A 26,495-nucleotide genomic window follows, 5' to 3' on the forward strand; every position below is an offset into this window, starting at 1 on the left:
CAGGGCTAAGACTGTTACTGGCTCCCAGAGCTGGGGTTGGGTCACTGAGAAGAAGGCCTGGCTTCTCCTTAACGATGTGGTTTCATTCCTTAAAGTCAGACTAAGCACAAATGGAGCTTGGAGTTGGCAAACACCCCAGGATTGGAAGAGGACAGGGGAGAGGCTGGTGCCCTAACGCACACACAGGAAGGAAGGTTTAGACAGTCCTCTTGATCCACAACCCAGATTTCATCTTCCTGGGGCCTTACCTGGTGCAATGAGGGGGTGAGAAGCCACAGCAGAAACTGTCCGGCCGAGCCCAGGCCGGCCGTCTATGTTCCCTGGCACGCTGCTGCCACCATCTCCTTTCTTGAGTGGCTCTGTCACACAGTCAGTTATACCAGGCTTGGCACCAGCAGGGGAACCCTGAGCCGTGTTCCTGCCCTGTGGTGGGGCAGGTAGAGACTGGCTACTGCTGGCTGTGGGTTTCAGGGCCAAGCTGGGCAGAACAGGCTGGGTGGGGGTAGGGCCGGAGGCTGCTGCCGCTGGTGTCTGCTGTGTTCGTAGGGTCAGGTTCTGTACCTGAAAAAAGAGGGGCCTGTGAGAGTCCAGAGAATACAGGTAGGAGCAATATCAACATACAAGCAAGAGGAAGTTAGGGTGGATCCAGGACTAGCCAAACACCAAAGGGGGTTGTAAAAGGAGAGACCAGGAGAGAGACAGAGACAGAAAAACACAGCAGACAGGGAAGCACACGGGGTTTGGGGGTAGTTAGGGGCTGAAGGAGGAACCAGGAGCAGGTGGAGTTTATAAAGAACACAGGAAGTATGGCTAGTGATCAGAACTGAATTCTGCCCCGCTGCGGCTGGCGGACAGGGGCTCGGGGGCCAACATCACTCCTGCTGGTACTGTCCCTCCTCCCGATTCGGTCAGAATTGACTGCACACTACTAAGGTGAGGCATGATACGGAAAAAGCCAGAACAAAAATGGCAGGCAAGCAAAGGACCAGCTTGTCCTCACAACCAGGTTAACACCAGGCGTTTCCAAGACAGCGGCACATTTATTCAGCCCAGTCCCTGGTGCCCTCTGCTGGACATAGGGAGGCAGTGCAGGACTCATAACCTAGCTTCTCCAACCCTTGAGCTCGGGTCCCCATTCTGCAGATGGGGTTGGGAGACAGAGTAAGAGCCCTGTTCTCAGCTCCCACAGGCTTCTACACGCAATAGCACCCATGTGCTGCAGCAGAAGGTAGGAGGCCAGGACCCATCCCATTCCTTCTCTCAGCGTGCCCCTGCTCCCAATCCCCACCTGACCGCCTCAGCACACTGCCCTCTGCTGTCTAACTATATTTATTCAGAGGGGCCAAGGCAGAGTCAAGAGGTGCTGAGGCCAGCTGGAAGGGAACTGAAGCGTGAGTCCAGGTTTCGTTTTGTTTTTTTAATCTACTTCCTAGAAGAGTCCCACCACTCCCAGCACCCCCAAGGCTACCTGTAGCCAACCTCCTACGCCCCTAAGATCTGCCCACCCGCCTTCCCTCCCGCAAGTCCGGGATCCTCACCTGGGCAGGGGTAGGGGGCCGAGCGGGGGAGCCAGTGCCGAGCTCAGGCTGTACAGTAGCGACGGTGGCCGTGGGCGTGAAGATGAGCTGAGGGGACAAAGGAACAGTGCGGCCTAGGCTCCTAGCTACCTGCACCAAGTTACCTGGCTGGGCCTGGAATCACAGGAAGTGAGGCGCCTTTTACCTGCCCAGCGTGGGCTCAGCCACAGGGCAGAGTAGTTTAGCCAGGGAGCAGGTGTGAAGGCAGGAAGCCCAGGGAAACTGGACATCTTAAAAGGCTTGGGGTGTGACGAACCGAGCCAGACTGTGGGCGGATGGGGTGCAAGAGCCCTCTGTGAGGACCTCATTCGGAGGGACCCTCAAGTCACCATCTCCTCAACATCCTGGTGAGTAGGAATGTGGGCAGCTGCCACAGGCCCATTTCCCAGGTCTAAGCTACCTCTGACTCCGGGGCTGCGTCAGAACAAGAATTAAATCAGGTATGTGTAGTGATCACTTTCTAGTCAAATTTTTTTTTTGATTCAGCCGGGGTGGAGGTGGGGGAGTCTAGAAGCCACAACAGCAGGGGAAGGAGGTGGCCTGGAGCTATGGTGACTGCACCTCATCTGGAGGGGTGCAGGTGAATGAGCCATCCCTGGCTGGCACCTTGACCTCGGTGTGGCTGTCTCTGCATACACGTGGAAAAGCTCGTGCCTGGGCAGGAAACCTTCCCTTCAGCTCAATGGGGGACAGCTCCTGGATCATTCCCTCTGTGTATATTCTGTGCTTAGGGGACAGCAGATGGGCATCAGGACCCCAGTGGGGCACTGAGTAAAGTCAAGTGTGGCTGCCAGTTGGCTGGGGACACAGAAGTCTATCGGCTGCTGTCGGAGGCGTTGCCTGGCGAGGGGAAAGTGCCTGCAGTGCCAGGCTTGAGACCAGGAAGAAATGCATGGCAACAAGACTGGAAAAGCTCCGAGCGTGATGCTCAGGCCAGAACAGCAAAGGCAGGGCGGGGCCGCACTGTCTTCAGAATGATGTGTCCAGAACTCATTCTTTGGCATGGGGAGCATGAGCTAGGACTTGTCAATCAGAGACCACCCCGTTTACGTGGTTGCTTCTCAGTCTGCTGTTGTCAGACCTAAGGACTCCTTAGGGGCAGGTATGAAGGTGCGATTGCAGGCATGCCCGTGCCAGCCCTGGTATGTTCTGCACAAATAAGCTCACCTGGCCCTAACTAGAGTGGGGCAAGCTGAGAGGCCCCAAGTTAGAGGACTGTCATGGGAGACAGCCCACCTCTGTGGGGCAGCTCAGCTAGCACCTGTGTCTCCTCATCTTTGCGTTCCAGGCACGCATCCTGCACCATCTACCTAGCTAGTTCTGAGAAGAGGAGGGAAGCAAGGCACCACGGGTGACTTTCCCTGGCTCCGTCTTGGATCTGACCCTTCCTGAGCCCTATGGCCTCCCACTCAGCCTTTGGGCTTCTTCCGTCCTCTTCCTCGTGCTCCTGGTTCCCAGCATTCTCCGCTCCCGTCTCTACTCTCCCAGCTCCCCTTTCCCCGACCGTGTCCCCACCCAGGAGCACACCCAGGCTGCACATGCTCACCATCTGAGCTCTGAGGTACATCTGTGCTTGGCTGGCAGTCAGGGCAGGAGTGGACGTGTTGCCTAAGAGCACGGCCTGCTGGGCGAGGCCCGAGGCTGTGGCTGAATTGACGCTCTGCGCCCGGTTGATGAGCTGGGCCGTGGCAGGAGATGCTGCCAGGTTGAGCTGATGAGAAAGACGTGCACATTAGGAAACAGAAGGCCTGGGGCAATGTGTCCCCTCTGTTTCTGGTCTCCCTCGTCTTCTGTTCCACGGCCTATGCTGCACCCTTCAGGACCAGTTCCTCCTTCCGGCTCTGTTCCTGACTCTGCCCCACAGCTGGCTGAGATGCACAGCTGCAGGGAGGACCCTATGGTGCAAGCACAGAGTTAGCAACAGAGCCCGGGCATCAGGAGGATCATGGGTGCTAATATCAGAGCCACAAAGGGCACGTGGATTTTTTTCCTGATAAGAACAACAGATTCCAGCTGTGACCCTACGTGGCTAAGGATCCCCCTCAACTAGATCCAGGAGCAGGGAGTGTCTTAGGCGGGAGCCAGTCTATGGGTGTGGACTCTGCCTGCCATTCTCATGGCCTACTCACTGAAGGAGATTGGGTGGGAGCCTGTGAGGACACACTGCTGCCGGAAGTGCTTCCTTGTCTGCTGGCCACCAGGCTTGCCTGGAAAAGAACAAACTCTGGTCACCAGTGTCTTCTACCTTAGTCATTCATGGGTCCTTATTTTCCAGGAAGTGCTCTGGATAGTGGTCAGGGGAGAAGCCCCTAGGGCCTAACCCCATTTTCCTCATCCACATGGCCTTAGGCATGGTCCTAACCCCTTTTCCCTCATCCTATGGGCCTTAGGCATGGTCCCGACCCCTTTTCCCTCATCCACATGGCTTTCAGCATGGTCCTGACCATTTTTTCTCATAAACAACCAGTAATAACCAAATCTACCGGGAGGAGCCACTGAGAGCACTGGCACCCTGATGGTTGGCTATCACCAGTGCCCAGCAACCAACTCCAGCTCTCTGTCTCTCCATCCCACCCACTCCATCTCATGAGGTCCATGGCACCACGTGAGAGTTTTGTGCACTGGCGCATACAACCTGTCCCTCTCCTCTGGCCAACAGCTTCCAGGACAGAAGTGTCACCCACAGTGTTACTTCAGCAGAGAGAGCTTCCCTCCTATCTGATGGAGGGACAGCCTCTTGTCCTGCTGCAGGCCACTCTCTTTGCAGTGCAGACAAAGGGCTTGCTTTCTTGCACTACAAGGGTTCACCACATCCTTGCCTGAGTTAACATTGCACACAGAAGGTGCAAAAAAAAAAACGCTGTGTCAGGTGAAGGAATGAATCCATCAGTGAACGAATGTCTCCCCTCAGTGGATGGAGAGCATCAGCAGCTAGGCAGGCTTGCTGGATAAGTCACCGAATGGGCTCACCCAGCACTTCCTGGGCCAGCAGGTGAGAAGCCCCTGCTCCACTCGCCAGCAACAGGCCTCGGTGTCTGTTCCTCACCTGCTAAAGGACATATGGGGACAGTACCTGCTTCTTGGGGGCTTTGTGAGGACCCTGAGAGGAACGGGGGAGGCAGGGAGATATGAAGTGCTTTCTCTCGTATAACTCCCATATTACCATCTAGTTTCCAAACTAGCCTGGGCGCCAGGGTTGCCCTGTCACTCACCTGCTGCACTGCTGCCAGGCTCTGGAGCTGCGCACTGCTGAGGTGGTGCTGCTGCTGCAAGGCCGCCGTCTGCAGCATGAGGTGCTGCTGTTGTGCCGCGTACATCTGCTGCAGGTACTGCGCAGCCGTACTGGGCTGCCTGTGCAGGGCCTGCTGGATCACCTGAGAAGTGTGGGGTGGGTGGGGGGACACGACAGGAGTGTCAACTGACCACGCAATGCGTCCTCTCTGCAGTCACGCCTCCTCAACCCCAGCTGCCCAGACGAGGACCCACATCACTCCCCAGGCGGGACAGAGCCGTTCTCAGAGTTCTACATCTGCCTGTCTCATCTGCTGGACACCTGTCTCCAGCTCCTGCCTGGTGGGGCGCTTTGCCTCAGCTGCCAGTACCCTGCTACTCAGCCCGCTCGGTGGCGGGAAACACAGCCTCTTATGCCAGCCCCAGGACTAAAAACACTCAGAGATATTTTCCTCCCTTCTTGGCCATCTCTTTCATGGGAGGCCTGCACAGGCCCTATCTCCGCCCCCGCAATCTCTGGTCCTAGGGTTGCCCCTGACCAGACAGACTGGTAGAGGGTTTCTGGTGAGGATCTCTCTGAAGTGGCTCCAGGGCTCTTGGCTTGGATTTGAAGGTTCTGCTCTAGCAAGCGGATGTCACAGATCCCCAGAACCCCATGCTCTGCTGCACACATTTCCCCATTCCCTTCTGCTTTGGTGCACCCTGCTCTGAGACCCTGATATATGAACTCTGTCCTTTTGATCCCGCTGTCCTCGGATTCATTCTGTTCTTACTTCCTCACTAGACCTGCTTCCCACTGCAGTAGATGAGACTCTCTGGCTCCTCCTCACCAAGGGTGACTTTAATTAGCGTCAGGAGGAACCCCAGTGGTTCTGCTTGGGTGCTGAATGCAGAGACCCATCAGAGCAGAAACCCCAACAGCCTTTTGCCAGAGTTCTGGTTAGCGACAGGAGGTGGACACATTTGACCCAAATGTTAAAAATTAGAGCTAAAGACTTAGGTTTGAAGGGCAGGGGAAGAGGCTGAGATGGGGACAAGGGTGGGAACAGGAACTGCAGCTTGATTAAGTGTGAAGCAGAGAGGGGACAGTCTGGAGTATGACCTGGTGTATAACAGAAGTCCCAGACTTCCTACTTTCTGCTGTGGCTTCTTTCCCACTCACCCGTCTGGACCTAAGACCAATGCAGCACGAGGTCGCTTGTCTAGTTTATTCAAACTGTAGCAGCAAAGTTAAATATTTCTCAGAAGTGGTTTCTCTACTCTGCCCTAGCTGCAAGGATGCCCGAATAGAAATTGTCGTGACTAACACCAAAGGGCAAAGGCTACCCGCGTTAGGTTTCTGGAGAGTTAGGTTCTTCCCCCATCACGGTGGTCTTTACCTCCTCTGAGACTTCGTTTTGTCAAGCGTGAACCTGTGCCTAACTACAGCCATTCTTATATGAAGATATATGTGGTCCGCCACGGTGGTTCGTGCCTGTAATCCCAGCTTTGAGAGGCTGAGGCAGGAGGATCACTATGAATTCTAGGCAGCCTGGGCTGAATAGTGAGTTCCAGGCCAGTCTGGGATACTGAGTGAGAACCTGTCTCAAAATAACAACAAAGGTGAGTTCGAGACCAGCCTGGTCTACAAGAGCTAGCTCCAGGACAGGCTCTAAAGCTGCAGAGAAACCCTGTCTCGAAAAACAAAACAAAACAAAAAAACAAAACAAAACAAAACAAAAAAACAACAAAGATAGATATGTAAGCTAGTGTCAGGCACATGACGTAACAGGTGGCATACATGATCACAGCCACATTTTGGGACTGTGTCTAGCTCCCTGGTGGGTCTCACAGATAGCACTTGGAAAACTTCAGGGAAGAGGTGATAGAGCCTCAAAGACTAAGGATTGTTTGGGGTCACCTGTCTTTGAAAATCTTAAATGTGTGTGTATGTGTGTGAGCATATGTATGTGTGTGTATGAGTGTTGTGTGTGCTGTGTATGTGAGTGTGTGCTGTGCAAGTGTTGTGTATATGTGAGTGTGTGTGTATTGTGTATATGCGCATGTATTGTGTATTATGTGTGTGTGCAGGTGCATGTGTGTTTATGTGCATGTGTTCTGTAGGGTGGGCATGCAGGTCCGTGTGTGTATGTGTGAGTGTGTGTTTTGTGTGTGTAAGTGTGTGTATTGTGTACATGTGGTGTCCGTGTGCACACGCACATGTGACTGTGTATGTGGAGACTTGAGGTCAATGTCAGGTGACACCCTGGCTCACTCCCAACCATCTTCTCCCCTTCTGAATCAGGGTCTCTCACTTCTGGAGCTCACTGGTTAGGCTAGGTGGCTGGCCATTGAGCTCCGAGGATCCACCTGTCTCCATCCCCCCAGAAACATTGGCGCTACAGTTTCCTTAAGGGGAAATGGCCACTTAGACGGCCCCCTGGCTTTCGGCTGAGTGGCTCCCAGTCACGTTGCTTTGCTTTACTTGTCTGCCCTCAATGCCTTTATACTCCTGTTCTCTACAGACAACACCGTCACCATCCCTCGGGGAGACAGGCTCTTCTGATCTAAGTTCTCTCTCGGCTTCCTGTGTTGGACCCATCTAACATCACTTCCCCCTTTTTAATCAGGCACATGTCTGTATCCACTGGCCCACTCCCTCTGCCCATTCTGGAACTGTCCTGGCTATCCCACCAGACCATTCCAGCACTCCTTCTGGGCAGCCTTGTCGACGAAGGGACACAATCCCAGGATAATTAGGATTTTACCTGCACAGTCTGCCGGTCAGGAATACCACTGTACACAGAAATCTGGGGTGCAGGGGGGCGGCCACTGCCACCACCGCTGCTGCTGCTGCAACCGCTGCTATTACTGGTCCCGCCGGTGTTGCTGGTGACACCGGCACGACTGGATGTGTGGGGGACTGGCAGCTCATTCTCCATGGTCTATGAGGGGCAGTCAGGGTGCTCAGGTGGTAGAAGAACAGGTGGACACTAGGGAGGAAGGAAAGGGAATGGGAAGTTAGCAAATGTCCGTTACACGTGCACAAGCATCTGGCCCTCCGTGCCCCGGGCTTCTGAATCTGTGACTTCAGTCACCTTGGATGGAAAACACTTGGGAAAAAAAAACTGTTTGAATGAAACACACGAACCCTTCTCTTGTTAGTCTCCAAATAACGCAGTGAGCCTACTTAGAATTTCTATCTTGTTAGGTTGTATAAGACATCTAGAGCTTATTTAAAACACATGGGAGGGTTACGTAGGCACATGCATTTGTGTAAGGAACTTAGCCATTTGGGTGGGCAGCCGGAGAACTGTCCTCCTGAGGATAAGCAAGCGAGACTGGCCAGACACACACCAGCTTTCCAAGCGACTGCCACGGCCGCTAATGAACTCAGGGTTTTTGTTTTATTTTGGTTTGACTTTTAGAGATAGACTCTCTATAGGCAGCCCCCTGCTGGTCTCAAACTTGCAGTCCTCCTGTCTCCACCTTCTCAGTGCTGGGATTCTGTGCATGCAGCCCTTGTGTGGCTCTGAACTGAGGCTTCGAGTCCCACTGGCACCCAGAAGAAGAGGGCCAGGCTGGGTCTTTTAGGGGATTTTGAAATTGGGTGTGTCTTGTCTAAAGCCTAGGGCATGTGCCATCTGCCAGAAGAGATAAAACTAGTAATGGGGGAGGATTTCTGGTGTGTTCTCCATGGTAGGGTCCACCCCACACCCACCAACCTCTTGGTCTTTGGGATTGATAAAGTGAACACCGGAATTTACAGCAGGTACACACAGCTCAGGTGTGAAAGAGGAGAGCTGAAAACCCTCTAGAGAACAGAGTGAGAGAAGGAACGAATCAGAGGTGAGGAGATGACAGAAGTAGTTACTTTGTTTTGTCTTTTTTCCAAAGGCCAAATGCCTGTCTGCAAACTGTGCCTGTGATCTGGGTCACCGAGCAGATTCTTCTGTTTTTACTGCCGAGGGGCCCTTGTCTGTGAATTCCTCTACCCTGACCTAAACTGGAGCCAGGCTTCGCTAGGGCTGCTCACTCATTAAGATCGCTTGTGGGTGATGATGAGGGAGCTGCAAGGGTCAATGGTATAGCTAAATCAGTGCGGACGGAGCTCCAGTGCCTGGCTCTGTCGAGATCCATCTTATCTGTGTTCCAGGAACAAGAAACCAGGCTGATGAAAAGCAGCACAAAGCACTGTCCCCGGCCTTGCAGAGACTGAAAAACCAGCTGTCAAATGTAACTTAAAATTTCGTTTTTTGTTTTTTTTTTTTTTTAAATTTAATTTGTGGATGCATGTGTGTGGTGGCCCTACATGCATGCTTGTTGTGTTCCGGGATATGGAGGTCCAAGGGTGATGTTGGGTGTCTTCTTCATTTCTCTTCACCATACATATCGAGGCAAAGGCTCTCACTGTTTGGCTAGTTTGACTAGCCAGATTGCTCCACGAATTCCCTGTCTCTCTGTCCCACAACGTGGCAAGTTACAGGCAGGCATTTGTACAGGTCCTAGGGATCTGAGCTCGAGTCATGATGCTTCCCCTGCTGAGCCGTCTGTCTCCTCATCTCCCTTATCTCCAGCCCGCTACTGTGATCTCAAATAAACCAGTGAATGACAGCTTTCTCCAAACATGGGCTGCCCAACAGGGTCCTCGTCTCCCTTTTCCTAAATGTTGACCAAAACTTGGATTCAGCTCACACCCTTAAGACATCTTAGCTGAAGCATTTGCAAGAAGACAAATGAGAAACAGGCAGACACTGGGGAGGAGAGGATGCCCAGGTCCTGGGTTTAGCTTCTCGTCTCTGCTTTTGGTTGAACAGGTGCTGTAGAGTGTGTTCTCAGGCCTGTGGACAAATGCTAGCACTATTCCTCTGTGGAAGTGGGGCCAGTGAGAACAGCATGGCTCCCAAGCCCTTAGCCACCAGGGGACACAGCTGTCTCCTGCCATTGCTGGTCAGTGCTCACACCTTCGCTGTTCGTCTTGCTTGTAGGTTCTTATGTCCAGCTCCTCTGTCTCACTTGGCTTTGCTCCCAGCCCTGTTACATCTGTGCTCACACTCGCCCTTCTTACCCACTCCTCTGCAGCTGCATCCTGTCCTGTGTCCTGGGTCTGCACATGCTCATCTCACTGTGCTCTCTCAGATAAAGCATGTTCCCCATCCCTGCTTTTCCCTTTTGAATGGATCCTGCCCAGGTCTCAGCCCACTAATGAGCCCTTCCCCACTAATCTTGATCTCTCCGCTTTCTCCAGCCCCATTGCCCCTTACTTCCCACCAAGCTACAGCCACTGGGCTCAGAATTATCAGACCTGAAAAGCCTTGGACACCTTGCAGCTTTGCGGCCCTGGGCTCACTGCTGAGGTTACTTTTCTGTCCCTGTCCCCTAGACACCTTCCTCCTTCCCGTTGTCTTAACCAACTCGTCAGATCAGCAGCCCAGCCTGAGTCCCGGGGAACAGCATGGGATATGGCTTCCTCTAAGTCCTCCTGCCCCTCTGTATTCAACCCAAATTTCTCCCAGGCCACCCAGCTGTAGGGCCACTCACACATGTGGTGCTTGCCTCTGTCACACACTAGCAATGGACTACTGCCAGGAAGCCACTTGCTTGGGGGTCCGCCTCCTGCACCCCGTCATGTCACACGCACACAAACATGCCTGAGGGTCCTTCTGCTCACTGTGAGTTTAGTTTCTGCTTTGCCTGCAGAATTATCCCAACTCATTTCAAACATTAGCCATTTGTGAGTTAATCACAACTTACAGTATCTACAGTATCCACAGAGATGACTGAGTACCGCTGCCCATTAAACTCCACAGTAGATGCTTCAGGGCTACTCAAGACCACCATTTCCGGCAGTTATTAACATCCCAGCTTAGTCAGTAGGAAAGGGACTTAAGCCAGGTTTGGTGACACACACTTGGAATCACCATACTCAGGAGGAGAAGCCAGGAGGATTGCTATGAGTCTAAGGTCAGTCAGGGTTAAATGGTGAGTTTCGGGTTAGTTTGGACTGCAGAGGAAGACTATCTCAAAATATAGATGCAGACACACACAAATGGGAAGGCAATGTCTAATTTATCTAAACAGGTGTGACTTCAAAGCAGGTCCCTGCAACTTCAGGTGAATCTGACCCAGCCACTGTGACACCGGGACCAGTCCACATCAGAACATAACAGAGCAAAGTAGCAGAGATGTCTAGACTGAACCCCTAATTACTAATGTTCATCAGATATTTACATACACAACCTCTTTATATCCATATATGAATATAATACATACATGATATTATTATTATACATGTGTACCCATCAACCAGTTCAAGAACTCAGACAGTACCACAATTTCCCTTGCTTTCCTAAGCAAGGCCGAGGCCTAGTTTCTGAGGACAGAATGACTTTCTCAAGGGCACATGGCTTAGATTCTCCTCCAGAATCCTTGACAGCATCCCCAGCCAGCCATGGTAATGGGACCTACTCAGCCAGGGGCCTGGAGCTCACCCTGAGGTGAAACCAGCAATGAGCTGGTCTCCTCATGAACCTCGGGTCGTGAATTTGGGGAAGAATTCAAGAGAAGAGCGCGGCAGCAGCTTCCCGCCTCCTGGTCCTCCGGTTTGTGTGGCAGAGCCGTCCTTTCCCCGCACTCACACCTCCTTCCTGCCTCAGCTCTGGGCAGGTGGGAAGAACAGGAGGCTTCCTGGAGTGTTAGCCAGAGCTCCTGACATGTCTGTCTGAGAACTCTCATTAAGGCCTGCTGGCCACAGGAGAAATCGGAATCTGTAAATTTCACAGCACCTAGGCTTTAAACATTTATCCACTCCTACTCAATTTCCTTTTACTTCCTACTCTCATTCCCCGTTTCTTCCTCCTAATGACTGCCTTATTTCTTTCTAAGGCCACCCACCCCTGTGGACTCCCACTGTGAACCACAGCCAGTCTCTCTGATGGCTGACAGCCAGAACAAGAAATCTGTTTTTCTCTAGTTCCAACTCACTGTGTGGTTCTGTGTGAGCCTGAGCTCCAAGGCTGCAATTCCTGTCTCAGTCAGCCTCCCTCCCAACCGCAAGGGACCACTTTGAGTGATGTGCTGACTGGAACTGGCTTCGATAGCGATCTTATTACAGGTCTTGGCCGCCCACAGGGCCCGAGACCCTGGCAGCTGGAGAAACGCTGATGGTTCTGTCCTTTCAGGAGCCGCCAAGTCTAGCAAACACTAGGCCTTTGTCCCCAGGGTCGGGGAAATCCATTTGCTGTGGATTATGGCTGTGATAGCGTCCCAGAGAAGCAGAGGGAAAAGATACTGAACACAGCTCCTCAAGCCTAGAGAGCCCATGGGTCCAGTGGAGCGAGGCTTGCTAATGGAATTAGGGCTTGACAGGAAGGGAGAGGGCTAGTGAGCCCATCATGGCTGCTCCCAGGGTCAGCATATCGGCTTTATGCGCTGAGTCTGAAAAGACAGCATGGAGGGTTCATCTTGGGTCCCTCTCCTTGAGGGAGAGGACATTAAGAGAGAATTCAGCTGTCTAGACTGAGGGAGCTGGAGAAGACCTCCTTCAGCCTCCGAGTGGCAGCAGGAACGTCTGCACCGCCACCCTGCACAGCGCTCTGAGAGCAGTGTGAAGTCACGGAGACACTGGGAGCTCAAACCTCACGGCTCCCTCCTGGCCCCCATCCTCAGCCACCTGCCCTGTCTCTCAGAAACTGGGGTAAAGAGGATTGGGGAGATGGCTCAGTGGGTTAGCATGAGGACCAGAAGTTGAACCCCAGAACCTAAAAGGCTGGATGCATCTGCGTGCACTGGGCACCCCAGCAATAGGTGGCGGGGTACAGAGGCGGTAGGATCCCGGGGTTTACTGGCCAGCTGTCTAGTCAAACCAGTGAGAGAACCTGTCTTAGAAAATAAAGTGGAAAAGCAATCAAGGAAGACACCTGGTATGAACATCTGGCCTCCAGATGCATGCACGCAGATACACATGAGCACATACACACGTGGGGGGCAGGTGATCAAGGAAAATAAAGCAAGAGAGTTGGTGAAAGGCAACAAAGACAAATGTGAAGAAGACCCCCTATTCTAGAAACGCAAACAATGGTTTCATAGGAGAACACAACAGTGTACACGCTCTTACAGACAGTCTTCCTGACGGGGCCTGCCTATGTCCTGGTACCTTATAGAAGGCAGATTCTGTCAAGCATTTATACTCCAGCCTGGTGCTGATTTGTGGAAGAACATGGAGAAGAAAGAGAAAGATTTGATCTCATGTGTAGACACATTAGGCAGAGGTCCCGCTGGGGCAGGCTGGAGACTGAGGTGTGAGGGTGGGTTTGTCTTGGCTCAGACAGCTGTAGTCTCACTGCCCTGAGGCGGAGATGTCTCCCTCAGGCCTTCGGTGGACAGAAATGATGAGAAGAGGCCAAGGCTGGAGTGCATTACCGTAAGCCACACAGGAAACCAGAGGGAGGTCAGAAGGCCTCAGAGGAGCATGGCTCACGACCACTCCATCTCAGAATTCCAGTCCCCTGAGAGGGAGAGCACAGCTCTCTGCTGTCAGACTGCCTTGCTGGTCATGGCAGTCCTAGGGAGTACTGAAGTATTCTGCCTGCTTTAACCCTGATGACTGAACAAGGTCAAATGGAGCCCGCATAAAAGTTACAGAGATACACACCACAGTCTTGTCACTGTGAGGGCTCTGTGTGCTTCACCTCCGGGGCTCCCAAAATGTGGCCTTGAGCAAGCTCTCAAAAAATGTCAGCCTCCAGGCCCCACTTCAGACCCACAGAAGCAGAAATTCCAAGACTAGGATTCAGCAACTTGTTTCCTGGTCATCCATGCAGGGTCTCTGATGCCCAAGAAGTCTGAAAGAAACTGTAAGAAGACCCCTCTAAGACTCTAAGAGAGGAAAAAGGAACAGCCACGTGCATATGAAGTTCCTCAAAAGGGGGGCTAAAAGTTAGAGAATGAGAAGAGAGGGGAAGACTTAACAGAGTATCTCCCCCGATAAAAATCAAAAAGCACCTGCATAAAGAAGGGGGCTGTGCCGGCTTCCCTCAGAGACTTCCCGGAGGCGTCGGGTGTAGCTTCCAGCATTCCGTTTTCACTGTGCCCCCTATGCCCCACCTCCCTGGCCCGAATCTGCTTATCCCGTGCCAGTCGGTCACAGTGTCAGCGCTTCCTAGAGCCCAGCCTTGGCTTGGTGTGTCTTCACCCGACCTCTGTCACATTTAGTTAGTGTGTGTGTGCTCACATGTGCTGTGGGGTCAGAAGACAACTTGTGGGTCTCAAGGACTGAACTCAGGTCGCCAGGCTTGGTGACAAGTGCCTTTACCTGCTGAGCCGTCTCACCGGTGCCTCCACCCTCTTTGATTTTTCCCAGCAGGCAATGACTGGTATTTCCATTTATACTGAAAGTACCATTTACGCTATGGCTGGCCAGCAACAGCGGATGCTTGCTGAGTGAAGAAAGAGGCCGGCAGCCCTGCCGGCTGGTACACTCCACTCTTGAAGAGAGCACTCATCTAGGCGAGACTCCAAAGCACCCTTGTCACTGTTCTGTGATCTTGACACCTTTGAAACTGACTCAGCACGAATACATTTACTCAAAATTGTTGGTCCTGATTCAGTCTCGATGAATAGGGCTATTGCATATAAACTTGGGAAAGGAGTAAGAAGAAAGACAGGAAAGAGGTGTTGAAGTGATGGCTGTGGAGACCCAGGTCCTGTGACAGGCATGCACAGGAGATCCTGGTCAGACAACCTGGGGTCAAGCCCCAGCCACATCATCTGTTAGCTGAGCTTGAAGCATCGGCACAGGCAGAGACAACACCCTACTTCACACAGACCCTGCCAAAAAGAACCAAAATGCATAGACCCAGGAAACATTTTTAGACAAAACCTACAGGAATTCAATATGTTATGGGTTCAGAGATGGGAGAGTCGAGAACAGGGGAAAGGAGCACTAATGGGACATAATGCATGTAAATGCACCCTGGCCAAGGCGCCCTTCTTCCACCTCATTTCCTGATTTTGCAAAATGAATAGGGTAGCAAGCAGCATAGACTTCATGCTTGTTTCAAAGAGTGCATATATTTTTGAGATAGGGTTTCACCACGTAGCCCAGGGTGGCCTGGGACTTGCTATCTAGATCAGGATGGCCTTGAACTCAGAGCCACCAGCCTCAGCTCAAAGGTGTGCACCACCACCCTCGCAAGAGTATAATATCTGGAGGGCAGTAAAGTACCCAGTGCAACTGGGCATTGGGTCCCGAGCCTTGCTCATGCCAGGCTGGTGCTAGACCACTGAGCTCCACCCCCGGCTTGCTTTGTGAGAGGCTCCGTGCTCACTCTGGAGCTCAGGTAGGCTCTGAGCTCTTACTACCATCCTGCCCCAGTCTCTGGAGTGGCAACCATTACAGATCTGTGCACCACCATCTCTGGCTAGAGTCAAGCTCATTCATTCATTCATTCATTCATCCGTATGGGTGTTTTGCCTACACGTACGTATGCACAACTTGGGTGTCTGGTGCCCACAGAGCCAGAAGAGGGCATCAGATTCCCTAGAACTGGACTGTTGTGAGCCACCATGTGGATGCTGGGAATCTTTCTTTGAAAGAGTAACCAGTGCTCTCTTACCTGCCATCTCTCCAGCCCCCTAGAGAAAATTCTTTATACTATGATATCAGTTATTTCTTTCTTAAGTAGTCCTAGTAGAACTCTACATTTTTGGGACTTGAACACAGAAATCTTAACAGCTGAAGCTATAAAAGACTAGTATGAGAATCTCTCCATATTGAATCTCCGTATGATGTATATGTACACACATGTGCACATACACACATGCACATATGTACACAGTGCACACACATGTATGCACACACATACACACATGCAAATGTGAACACACACACACATGCATACATACACCCATAGCATTTCTAGAACTTGCAGAATCTGTGATTCCAACTTAGCTTGACCTAGCTTGGTGCAGGGCAGCCCAGGCGGGTTAACCTGCCCCTGCTGTTCCTACAAGGCTAAGTGGGTCAAGCATTGTGGGAAGCAGCCGTTTCCAGACTTCCAGAGCAACTGTCCCAGGACCCACACATTAGTGCAGACATTTTTGAGCAACCTTCCTTTCTCTTCCTGTCATACCCACCCCCCTGGACCATGGCTAGGTCTCAAGGGGCCTGTAGGGTCACCTGACATTTTGTAGCCCTGGGGCTGACAAGTTTGCTGACTCTAGTCAGGATTCATCAGGAACTATGCTGGAGTACCTCTCTCCTGTGACACTGGGGTGCTACCTCAGATCTCACACGAAGAAAGCTTTGAGTTTCCTTTTCCATCTTCTCGGAGATGAATGGGTCAGGACTGCAAATAGATACTCTGAACAGACAGGCTGCGGGGATAAATGGGTACCGCTGAAGACATGCACGCAGCATGCAAGGTATTTATCCTGGGCGGAAGGCCAGAGTTCTGGGGCTGGCATAGTGAGGGGAACAGCTCTTGTCTCTTGCTTAGAGACAGCAGCTTTAACACGCATGATCCCATTTAGTCCTCATGACGCCCTGGTGGAGGGGTTATTCCTTCACTTTGCCCACAAGAAAGGACCTCCCAGAGGCCACAGAGCAGCAAACGGCAGGTGTTGGATTTGAACCATGTTCACATACAGATAGATCCCTGAGCTCCTGTGCTCATTCCAGGCTAGGTCACTCGGTGCCTATGAACTTGGCTCCTGCAGCCTTCTGCCCAATAGCAGCAATCTCAGGAGAGTCATCCCAGCAAGGTCAGTCCAGGGCCAACCTGTCAATCCATCTCTCCCAGGTGCTGTCTCCCAACACCTCACTTGGAGAAACAATGGGGGAGTGTGGAGTGTCTGTGGGCTCTTTCTGTTCCTAAGCACCTGCACATAATACATGTAAAGCTGCCCACATGATTATTCACACGACTCTTGCAGTAACTGAATTCAAAAGCAATATAAAATGAATGACTGTCGGGGGTTGGAGAGATGGCTCAGTGGTTAAGAGCATTGCCTGCTCTTCCAAAGGTCCTGATTTCAATGCCCAGCAACCACATGGTGGTTCACAACCATCTGTAATGAGGTTTGGTGCCCTCTTCTGGCCTGCAGACATACACACAGACAGAATATTGTATACATAATAAATAAATAAATAAATAAATAAATAAATATTTTAAAAAATGAATGACTGTCCAGCAGGGCTTTAATGAGAAGGGACAGAGGCAGCCTTTCTCTCCCGACTGTCCACACACACTGGGCATCCACACACACTGGGCACCGTGTCAGAGAGGCAGTGAGCAATGTAAGGAGAGGGAGCATTGACTAATCAGAGGAGGGCTATTGGAATTCCTGCCCCGTCCCAGCGGGGACACCCTGGATAGGTCACCTAATTTCTCTCTACAGGCTGTTTCTTTGTCTGTAAAGTGATGTTACTAACTTTGACTATGAAGAGCTACAGGGAGAATCAGAAGAGAAGGCGAGGCAAACACAGAGCGAGCCCAGTGCAGGGCACCGCGGGCATTGGCGGTCTTTTGTCCACTTCAGCTTCTCTGCACAGCTGCAGAGCAGCACAGAGGGGGGGGGGCACCAGCCTACGATCGTCAGCTACACAGTGGCACATTCCAGAACAGCCCCAGGGAGCTCACATGCAGATCTGGGCAGCAGAGTCTTGAATGTGGCGAGGAGAGGAACCAGACAAGGCGCCTGGTCCTCAGGGGTGACTGGACACCTGCAGGGCCGGCTTGAACATCAGATTCCCACCAGACTCTCAAAGGCTCCATCCTCAAAGCCTAGGTATTTTCTTCCTTCCTTCCTTCCTTCCTTCCTTCCTTCCTTCCTTCCTTCCTTCCTCCTTCCTTCCTTCCTTCCTTCCTTCCTCCCTCCTTCCTTCCTTCCTTCCTTCCTTCCTTCCTTCCTTCCTTCCTTCCTTCCTTCCTTTTTCTTTCAAGACAGGGTTTCTCTGTATAACAATCTCTTGACTGCCCTGGAACTCACAGAGATCCACCTGTCTCTGCCTCCGAGAGTGCTTAGATTAAAGGCGCACCACCATAGTTGGCTTTAGGCATTTTTTTTTTAATAATGGAGAGCAAAGGAGAGAGAGAGAGAGAGAGAGAGAGAGAGAGAGACAGAGAGAGAGAGAGAGAGACAGAGACAGAGAGACAGAGACAGATACAGAGAGAGAGAGAGAATAAACAAACACACACCCCAAGTCCCCTCAGTCCATGGTAAACTGAAAACATGCAAGAGTGTGGTGCACACGCGTGCGCATGTGCTCATGCACAGTGTCCAATGCTCTCATGAACATATGTGGGCTGAGAAAAGAGGAAAGCGAGAGATTGGAAGCTAGTCACTTAGGTTTCTAACGCCACGCCTTGCGCTCGCAGTGCTTCCGATGTGCAGAGTGGAGATTGCTCAGTAAGTGTTCTTGAGGTTCCTGCTCACACAGTGGCTGTACAAAGACATTCACACTACAGTACGTCACACTACACATTACACTACAGACAGGTGAAGAGCTTGAAATTTGGGCTTCCTTCCTCCACTCTCTCCTTCCAGCCCCTGACTACTTTGGCTCAGCCCACTTGCTAGAGGACTCAGACAGCCATCCAAAGGGGCTTTCTCCAGCTCTGTTTAGCCTCAGCAACTTCTCGTGCCAATTGGTCAAGTCCTGGGATCAGAAAGCAATTCCAGAGGACAGAGGATGTGGCTCAGTTTGTGAAGTGCTTCCCTAGCGTGCAGAAAGCCCTGGGTTCGATCCCCAGAAACACATAAACTGTATTGGCTACAAAGAGTTCAGTGCCGGCCTGTGATACATGAGATCCTATCTCAAAAATTTAAAAAAGGGGGGCTGGGAGATGGCTCAATGATTAAGAGCACTGCCTGTTCTTCCAGAGGACCTGGGTTCTATACCCAGCACCCACATGACAGTATACAACCATCATAATTCCAATTCCAGGGAATTTGACACCATCTTCTGGCCTCTGCGGGGATGGAGCACAAACATAAATGTAAACAACACACACACACACATATATACATTTTTTGAAAAGCAAATCTCTAAAGATTAATGAAATAAATTAATATTTCAGAATGCTTAGGTCCACCTCTCGGGGCTCTTTATCCTCATTTGTCCCAAATAATGGCCTTTAATCGCCATTACTATCCCTACACGTCCAGTAAGCCCGTGCTCTACTGCGACCACCAGCCCTCCTCTCTAAGCACATTTGTCGGCTTTACCGAGATCACGGGGCTATGTCCAGCTTCCTGTACTCCTAAGGACTTTCTCCTCTCTGATGAATCCAAATGGGTAGAAGCAACATTTCACCCTTCCCTGCTGCATCTAACTACCCTCCTTCCTTTCTCATGGTTATAAATTATAAGCTGTCAGTCTTGACTGAGATCTCCAGGATGAAAGGAAGGGAGACTACAGCGGTTAGGAAGCAGAACGGGGGCAACGTCCCATGGGTGAGGCTGTTTCTCCCTGTGGCGCTGTCTAAGCAGAGCTGGACGGTCCAGGGAGGTGTAGTTCACAGGCAGGGTCCCCAGGAGCTCCTCCAACACTGGCATTATGCGACTCCTGGAAGAAAGCTTTGCTGGACTCCAGGAAGGCACCTGGACAAGCTGTAAGCGTCTACAGTTTCTAGCTCTGCCACATAGGAATGCTTTAAAGGCTAATACTGTTAGTTTGTTTCTCAAGGTGTGGGGCAAGCCCTTACTGGTTTTACTTAACAAAGAAAAGAGAGAATTCTGTCAGTATGAACTCCCTGGTGCTCACCATCCACTTACAGGGGAGGCAATCACCAGTCCTAGCACACGGATGGGGCAGCCAGGAGGCAGCCCAATAGGAGAGCTGCTCATCAACCATCCAACCAGCCCACTCACCGACTGACTCATTTATCTTTTCCTTATTTATTAAACACTCATTATGTGCTTGGTACTGGATGGAAAACGAAAGTGACTGGCTCTGCTGTCTTGACGAAGACATGATAAAAGATGAATCCATAAATTTATCAGGGCTTAGAACACTTGAGGCTCTTTTGCCCACAAAGGGCCAGGTAGTGTGTAAGTTGCACTTTGCAGACCACATGGAGTCTCTATTGTAATTCTCTTTCCGCCTACCTTCCACTTAAAAGCCCAAGTTCTGTTATTCAGCCCAAAGGCTCTCCACAAGGTATTCAAAAGAATTTTTAGTTCAATCAGCTTAAGTTTTCTTTCAGGAGGGTTTTTCAGAGACACTGGAGCCAGGAAGAATCACTGCAGGTGGGGGTCATGCTGTTACACATCACCTGGCTAGTCTCAGAGCAGAAATTTGCTGGGTGGTCACTGTCACTTAGGAGCTAAATGAAAACACCAACTTTCTGGTCCACAGTGGTTCTCAGACTTGAGCATCCATCAGCATCACGCAGAGAGTTAAATCACTGACAAGTCCCACCCCCAAAGTTCAGATGTGGCCATCCAGGGGCCAAGATAGAGACTGTATGAGCAAGCTGACCTGAGAGATAAGGGAAGTCACCATCTGGGACATGAGGCTTTTCCTGCAGCTAAGGAAGGTTGTTCCTCTCAGGAGGCTTTGAGTCTGCTTGGGCAAGGCTTGGGTGGGAGTATGAGTCTGGGAGGACCTTCCCTTCAGCATCTGGGATGTTGGCACTCATCCTGTCTGGTTTCTCAAATATTTGCATATTTTTAAACCACGCCTACAAAACAGCCCCTACGTGATATGCTTGGGATTGTATCCTTTGATCAGTTAGAGAACGAACGGCAATGCTTCTAATTTAGCATTTACATTAAAAAGATTCTTCAAACAAACAAACAAACACCAAAACAAAACCCAGATGTGGTGCTCAGAGAGGAGGTGGGGGGGAGAAAGGAAAGAAGCCGGAGTGAGTGTACAGAGGCAGCTCAGAGGGCCCTGTGGACATCCCTACAACAAGAAGTCATTAATCTGGTAGACAATGAATGACCAAAGGCAATTAGCTCGCCTGGGGTCCTAGCAAGCCAATGAGGTATGCAGCACGGCTTTGGAGGGTCTCGTGGACGGCAGGGTCATTGCTGGGGAATGGAAAAGGAGGGTAACGCAAGGGAGGTGGGAAGGCCACCTGGGGCTACCATTAGGGAAAGGAAGGGGCTCCTTGTTAACATCAGACCTTGGGTGCATCCAGGAACGGCTATACCCTTGCCAGCCTCTACTCACGGTTATGATTGGACACAATCTTGAAAACGAACTAGGTGCTTCAGCTGTGTGCGTACACACACACACACACACACACACACACACAAACACACACACCTCATCCACCTGCAAAGTCTAACCCGGCAGAGGGACAGGCTGAGGACTGCCTGGCTGAGCAGGACACTGGTGCAGTCAAACAGACAGACAGGTTCCCAACTCCAGCCTGAAGACCTTCCCTCTGCATTCCACAGCATGCTCGCTTCTCTGCCACATGCCTCGTCCACATGCGCATTCCCACACCGGGCTCTTCGCAGACACTCGAAAGCCAGGCGAATGGATTCTCCCTTTCTAGACACGCTCTCCAGACACCTTCCCTCGTTCAGCCTCGCGCATCCGCACATGAGACATGCCTGCTGCATTTGTAAACCACTTCAAACGTCAAAGTTGCTTCTACAGCTTCTGTCCGGGCTGTCTGCAGGGCCCTGCCAGCTTCGCTGTTCTTACAGAAATTCTTTTTTAAGAAAATTAAAGGAGAGAGGAAGAAATAAAGGGAAATGGACCAATATTGGCATGACTGCATAAAGAGCCCAAGGCTGATTGTCCTACCGTGGGGTGCAGGTTTGTGGCTGTGCTGTCCCCGCCTTCAAGACCATCCCATTTATCTCTCTTTGTTCCACTCCCTCTCTCTTCCTGCACAACGCTGCAATCACACACATACTCTGGGGTGGGGGGAGGACAGCCTAATTTCCTGATGATTATGTTGTTACCTAGCAACAGCCAATCAGGGGCCTTGCTTTTTGTCTGCAGTATTTCATGCAAATAGTTTGGAGAAATTGCAGGGTTACACAGGCTGCTTAGTCTGTCTTCTCAGGGGACACATTAGAGAACACAACCAACCCAAAGGGGGACTGCTGGAGCTAGGCACATGCGTGAGAGTGCAGGCCGTCCGATCTCAACACTTACCCTTCTGCCTGGTACAGAAGGCATAGTTCTGCAGAGAATCATGGGGCCACAAACTTGGGAGAGGGGCTGAGCAGCAGCCATCCTGACCCCGGATCTCAAAGCCGATGATCTGGCCCAGAGCACACTGACCCCAGAGACCCCTTGCTTGCTCCCCAGCAAAGCAGAGCAGTCTCCTGCAGAGGGGCTGTCTGTGGAGGGATGGATGTTTGCACATTCACAAGCCAAGAAACTGCTGTACTCCAAAAACGTGGAGACAACCCCCCCCAATGTCTGCATGGCCATGGTCTCACCATCCACAGCCAGATCTTGAAACCAAAGAATCCTCCTTTGTTTGCCGGTGGGAAACTCTTTTCTTACCCTAGTCCTCAAATTCCAGAAGATTCTGAGTCAGGTATTTTTAGCCTCATACCCTGGAACCTATGGTAGTAAGGAACTCAATAAGTAACTTGCCCAAAGTGACAGAGGGAGAGTGTCAATTGGGGGACAGATCTTTTGATGTAAAGTTGGCGCTGTGATCCTCAGTAATTCTAGAATACTCCCAAGACCTTATAAAAGTAAAAGAGATAAACGGGAAAGAGTCACAGAAGACTATTTTTCAAAGTGAAAAACATTCATTAAAAACAAAACTGTGATGTCATGCGAAGGTCTTTCGCTTGAGTCAGACACAGAACCTTTGGTGACTCTCAGCACCAGCACACTAGAACCCGCAGGGGAACACAGCAGAAACGCCTGGGCCTGGACACCCCTCCACCAATCCACTCATTAATCCATCCATTGTTGGTCAGCAGCTAAGAGCACTGGCTGCTATTGCAGAAGACCCAGGTCTGATTCCTAGTACCCACATGGCAGCTTTAACTCTAGTTGCACGGGATCTGGTGCCCTCTTCTGGCAGCACCAGGCACATATGTAGTACACTTAAATACATTCAGGTAGAATACTCATAAAACAAAACGAAATAAGCCTTTTAAAAAATCATTTTTTCAGAGAGGGACAGCAATTCCCCCGTGTGTGTGCATGTTTGTGTGGTATATGTACATGTGGGTGTCCAAATGTGTGTGGGGGCATGCATGTGGAGGCCAGGGGTTGAGCTGAGTATCTTTCTCCATTGCTCCCCATTCTGTTTTCTCAGGCAGGGTTTCTCGCGGAACGCGGAGCTCATCCATTTGACTAGGCTGGCTAGTCAATGGACTATCTCTGCCACCTGACATCCCAACACTGGCTTAGAGACGCATACCACAGCAGGATTCTTATGTGGGTGTGGGCACTTTGCCCGCTGAGCCATCCCTCCAGTCCCGAGGAGCATTCATTCTTAAAAACCCGCTTAGGAATAGCACAACTCACTTTGGGAACAGGTTGGCAATTTCTTTCAATTTTTAAAAGTTTGTAGTTGACATGTAATAATTACACATATTTATGGGGTACAGTGTAAGCTCTGAAACACATCAAATCAAGGTGATTAGTACAACTGCCACCTCGGATATGCACTGTTTCTTACATCCAAAATTCTCTCTCTGAGTTATTCTGGAACCCAGAATAAGCCACTGGTGGCTATGGTCACGCTACCATGCTGTGGGGCACGAGAACTTAATCTTTCCCTCTGCCCACACTTTTGTACTCAATAAGCCACAATTCCAACTCCCTTCTCCCCCTACCCTTCCCAGCCTACATAATCATGGGTCTACTCTCCATGAAATGCTCAATTTCCTGCAAAATTTCCATAAGCCAGAAATTCCATTCTAGAAATTTATATAAGTGAATGTTCTAGAAATTTATGTAAGCGAATGAAAACAGATTTTCATAATAACTCTTGGAAAGTATGTTCATGGTAGCTTTACTGACAGCAACTACAATCTTTGCAGCAAACTTGTGCAAGGGAATACTGCTCATTAATGAACGGACCACTGATCTCCACAGCACGGGAGAAGAGCAAGAACATTAGAGTGGGGGCCGCAGAGATGGCTCAGGGGCTAAGAGCATGTTCTGCTCTTCCAGAGGACCGGAGTTCAGTTCCCAGAACTCCTGTTAGGTGGCTCATAACCGTAATTGTAACTTCAGGTGATCGGATCTCTTTTTTCCTCCTTGGACACCCACACACTGGTAACTCCCATGCACGTGTACCCAGAAATAATAAAGTAATTATCTAAAACTACTATCACAAATCAAAGAACACACACATGTGTGTTAAGGGTTTTGTAAGAATCACTGGGCACAACAATTCAGTTCCCCGGGAGGAACTAGGATGACCACAGGAAACTTTAGGTTTTTGGGTTTTTTGTTTTTGTTGTTTTTTGTTTTCAAGACATGGTTTCTCTGTAGCTTTAGAGGCTGTACTGGAACTAGCTCTGTAGACCAGGCTGGCCTCGAACTCACAGAGATCCGCCTGCCTCCGCCTCCCACGTGCCACCACTGCCTGACCAGGAAACTTTCATTTTAAATATGAAGAATTTACATTTATCCAGCATGAAGAAGAGAAGAACTGTTCAATTTGCATGAGTTTCTATGGCAGAAAAAAAAACAGACAGTAGTGGCTCCTGCAAATAGTGAGGTGCAGGGAGAATCTCGGGGGACACTGGCCGGGTTCGTGTCACTCAGTGTAGGCACCTGTCAGGCTTAGAGAAAGAAGCTCTTCAGACTGGTGTGTTCCATCATATGCAAATTTTGTCTCAAAAGGAAAGAACCCACAAAAATTGAACTCTGCTGAACTGTTCAGGGGTGATATACACAGAGTTCTGTAACTTCGTCTGAAGTATGTTCTTTTCTTTCCTTAAAGGAACCACTTCATTGCAAATGACTTTTATTTTCTTTCTTTTTCTCTTTCATTCTTTGTTTTCTTTTATTTGAGACAGGGTTTCTCTGTGTAGCCTTGGCTGTTCTGGAACTCACTCTGTAGACCAGGCTGACCTGAAATTCAGAGATCTACCTGCCTCTGCCTCCTGAGTACTGGGATTAAAGGCGTGTACCACCACCGACTGACTGAAATACATTCTTAAAAGGGCTATTGATGATGGATAGAAGGATGGATAACTTGATAGTTATGTAATGATGCTAACTGGTATTATGTTAGCTGTAGAATTTAACACGACAGGACACATCTAATAAAATGTATAATATCCATTGCCCAAGATCTGCGATTTTCTGAGACAGCTAAACATTTTCATAGAGAAATTTGGGGAAACTCTCCAAGGTGATTTCAGTGAGCATGCACAAGGGTAAACGACATTTCAGGCAGTCTCAGCTGATGAGTGTGAACTGATCAGTACGTTTGTCTATCTCCAGAGGTGACAACAGTCAACCCCTCAGCTCCTGGGACCTATACAGAGCCTGCAGCTGACGCTCGGGCTGAAAGAAGACTTCTGGAGTAAGGCTATGCCATGTGGAAACTATGGTCTGCTTTACTCTGTACTTCTGCAGGCCATACCCTTTAACGTGTGGCTTTGTGAGGTGACACATTTGAAATCAAGACAACCTTTTGAAGTGTCTAAGCAATGTGATGAACACACTTCTCTCTGTGGATCTGTGCCAACCTGAGCAGCTATGACAGCTCTGACTGTATGGCTTAGGGAGCTTCATCCAGTCCCATTCCCCTGCCTCTGCATTTTCTGCAGCTGTCTGCCCTTGTTCTCCCCTGATCCAGCCACAGGACAGCGCAGGATCCAGCCCTTAGAGGGGAAGAAGCCCATACACAGTGCCAGGCAGGGCCTGAATGGATGGTGAGTCTCACGGGGCTGGAGAGTCGGGGAGGCGGAAGAGGGGAACTAACACAGTCAAGAGCAATATGGAGCCCCTGCTCCCTGAGCTGCCCCTTTATTCGGTGTAATTGCTTCATTTCCACTAGCCGCGCATCCCCAAATGAGTTTCATTACTGGTGCCTGGGATATCATATTGATTACCAGTTTCATCGATCCCTATCTCGCTAATTAGCATATAAATTAGCCATTTGGGGGGAGGCATTAGGCAAAATTGAATTTTCTCCTTAATCTCCTTTCAGAAGGTAAATGAAAATAGATGTGGCCTGTTAAGGCCCGTGGCCTCTCTCTGACACCAAGTGCTCTTCACAGTCAGGAAGCCTCCTGAGGAGGGAGAGAGGAGGCTCCAGCAAGAAGCCTTCCACCCCATCCATGTAGCCGCAGTGGGAAATCCTTTACAGCCATTAAGCTTTGGAACGGGGGCAGCATCCCTCCCACGGAGCCCCAAATGAGGTGTCCCTATGGAACCGGCCTCTGAGGCCAGAGTGGAGGGCATCACTCTGGTTTAGTGTTCGCAGAAGTGCAGAGTCAGGAGGTCAGACGTGGACCATCTGCCTGGGCCTCTTACCCGCCGGGTACTCCTGAGCACTTAGATCCTAGGAGCTTTAGTTTCTTCATCTGCAGAAGGGGGGCACAAGCACCTAGCTCACTGGGCCATTGCAAAGATTGAGAAGGAGTATATTTTTAGAGCACTTGGCATGGGGCCTGCCACTCAGCAGAGCTTATCAACACATGGCTTCCAGCAGTAAACGGTACCAGGGACCTCGAGGCCACACAGGAATCTGGGGACACCCAGTGCTGGGTTCAGAGATACGCTCTGGCACTGCTCAGCGTGGA

The 26,495-nt window shown here is 50.6% G+C and overlaps 1 protein-coding gene across 3 annotated transcripts in view; it reads right to left on the reverse strand.

Moving 5' to 3' along the window:
- The window catches only part of Phc2 (polyhomeotic homolog 2), a 99,559-nt gene that overhangs the window by 44,243 nt on the left and 28,821 nt on the right, over positions 1–26,495 (reverse strand). The window contains exons 2-7 of one of the 3 annotated variants that reach the window (XM_038334177.2): positions 7,556–7,780; positions 4,790–4,951; positions 3,707–3,784; positions 3,124–3,288; positions 1,539–1,691; positions 249–561 (exon numbers count right to left, since the gene is read on the reverse strand). In XM_038334177.2, coding sequence (XP_038190105.1) covers positions 249–561; positions 1,539–1,691; positions 3,124–3,288; positions 3,707–3,784; positions 4,790–4,951; positions 7,556–7,729 — 1,045 coding nt within the window. In that variant the 5' untranslated portion in view covers positions 7,730–7,780. Of the gene's footprint in view, positions 1–248; positions 562–1,538; positions 1,692–3,123; positions 3,289–3,706; positions 3,785–4,789; positions 4,952–7,555; positions 7,781–26,495 lie in introns of those variants that run through there. The other 2 variants (XM_038334181.2, XM_038334182.2) reach the window with 2 other exon arrangements.

Source organism: Arvicola amphibius, chromosome 6 (assembly GCF_903992535.2).
Source record: "Arvicola amphibius chromosome 6, mArvAmp1.2, whole genome shotgun sequence".
NCBI classification, from domain to species: domain Eukaryota; kingdom Metazoa; phylum Chordata; class Mammalia; order Rodentia; family Cricetidae; genus Arvicola; species Arvicola amphibius.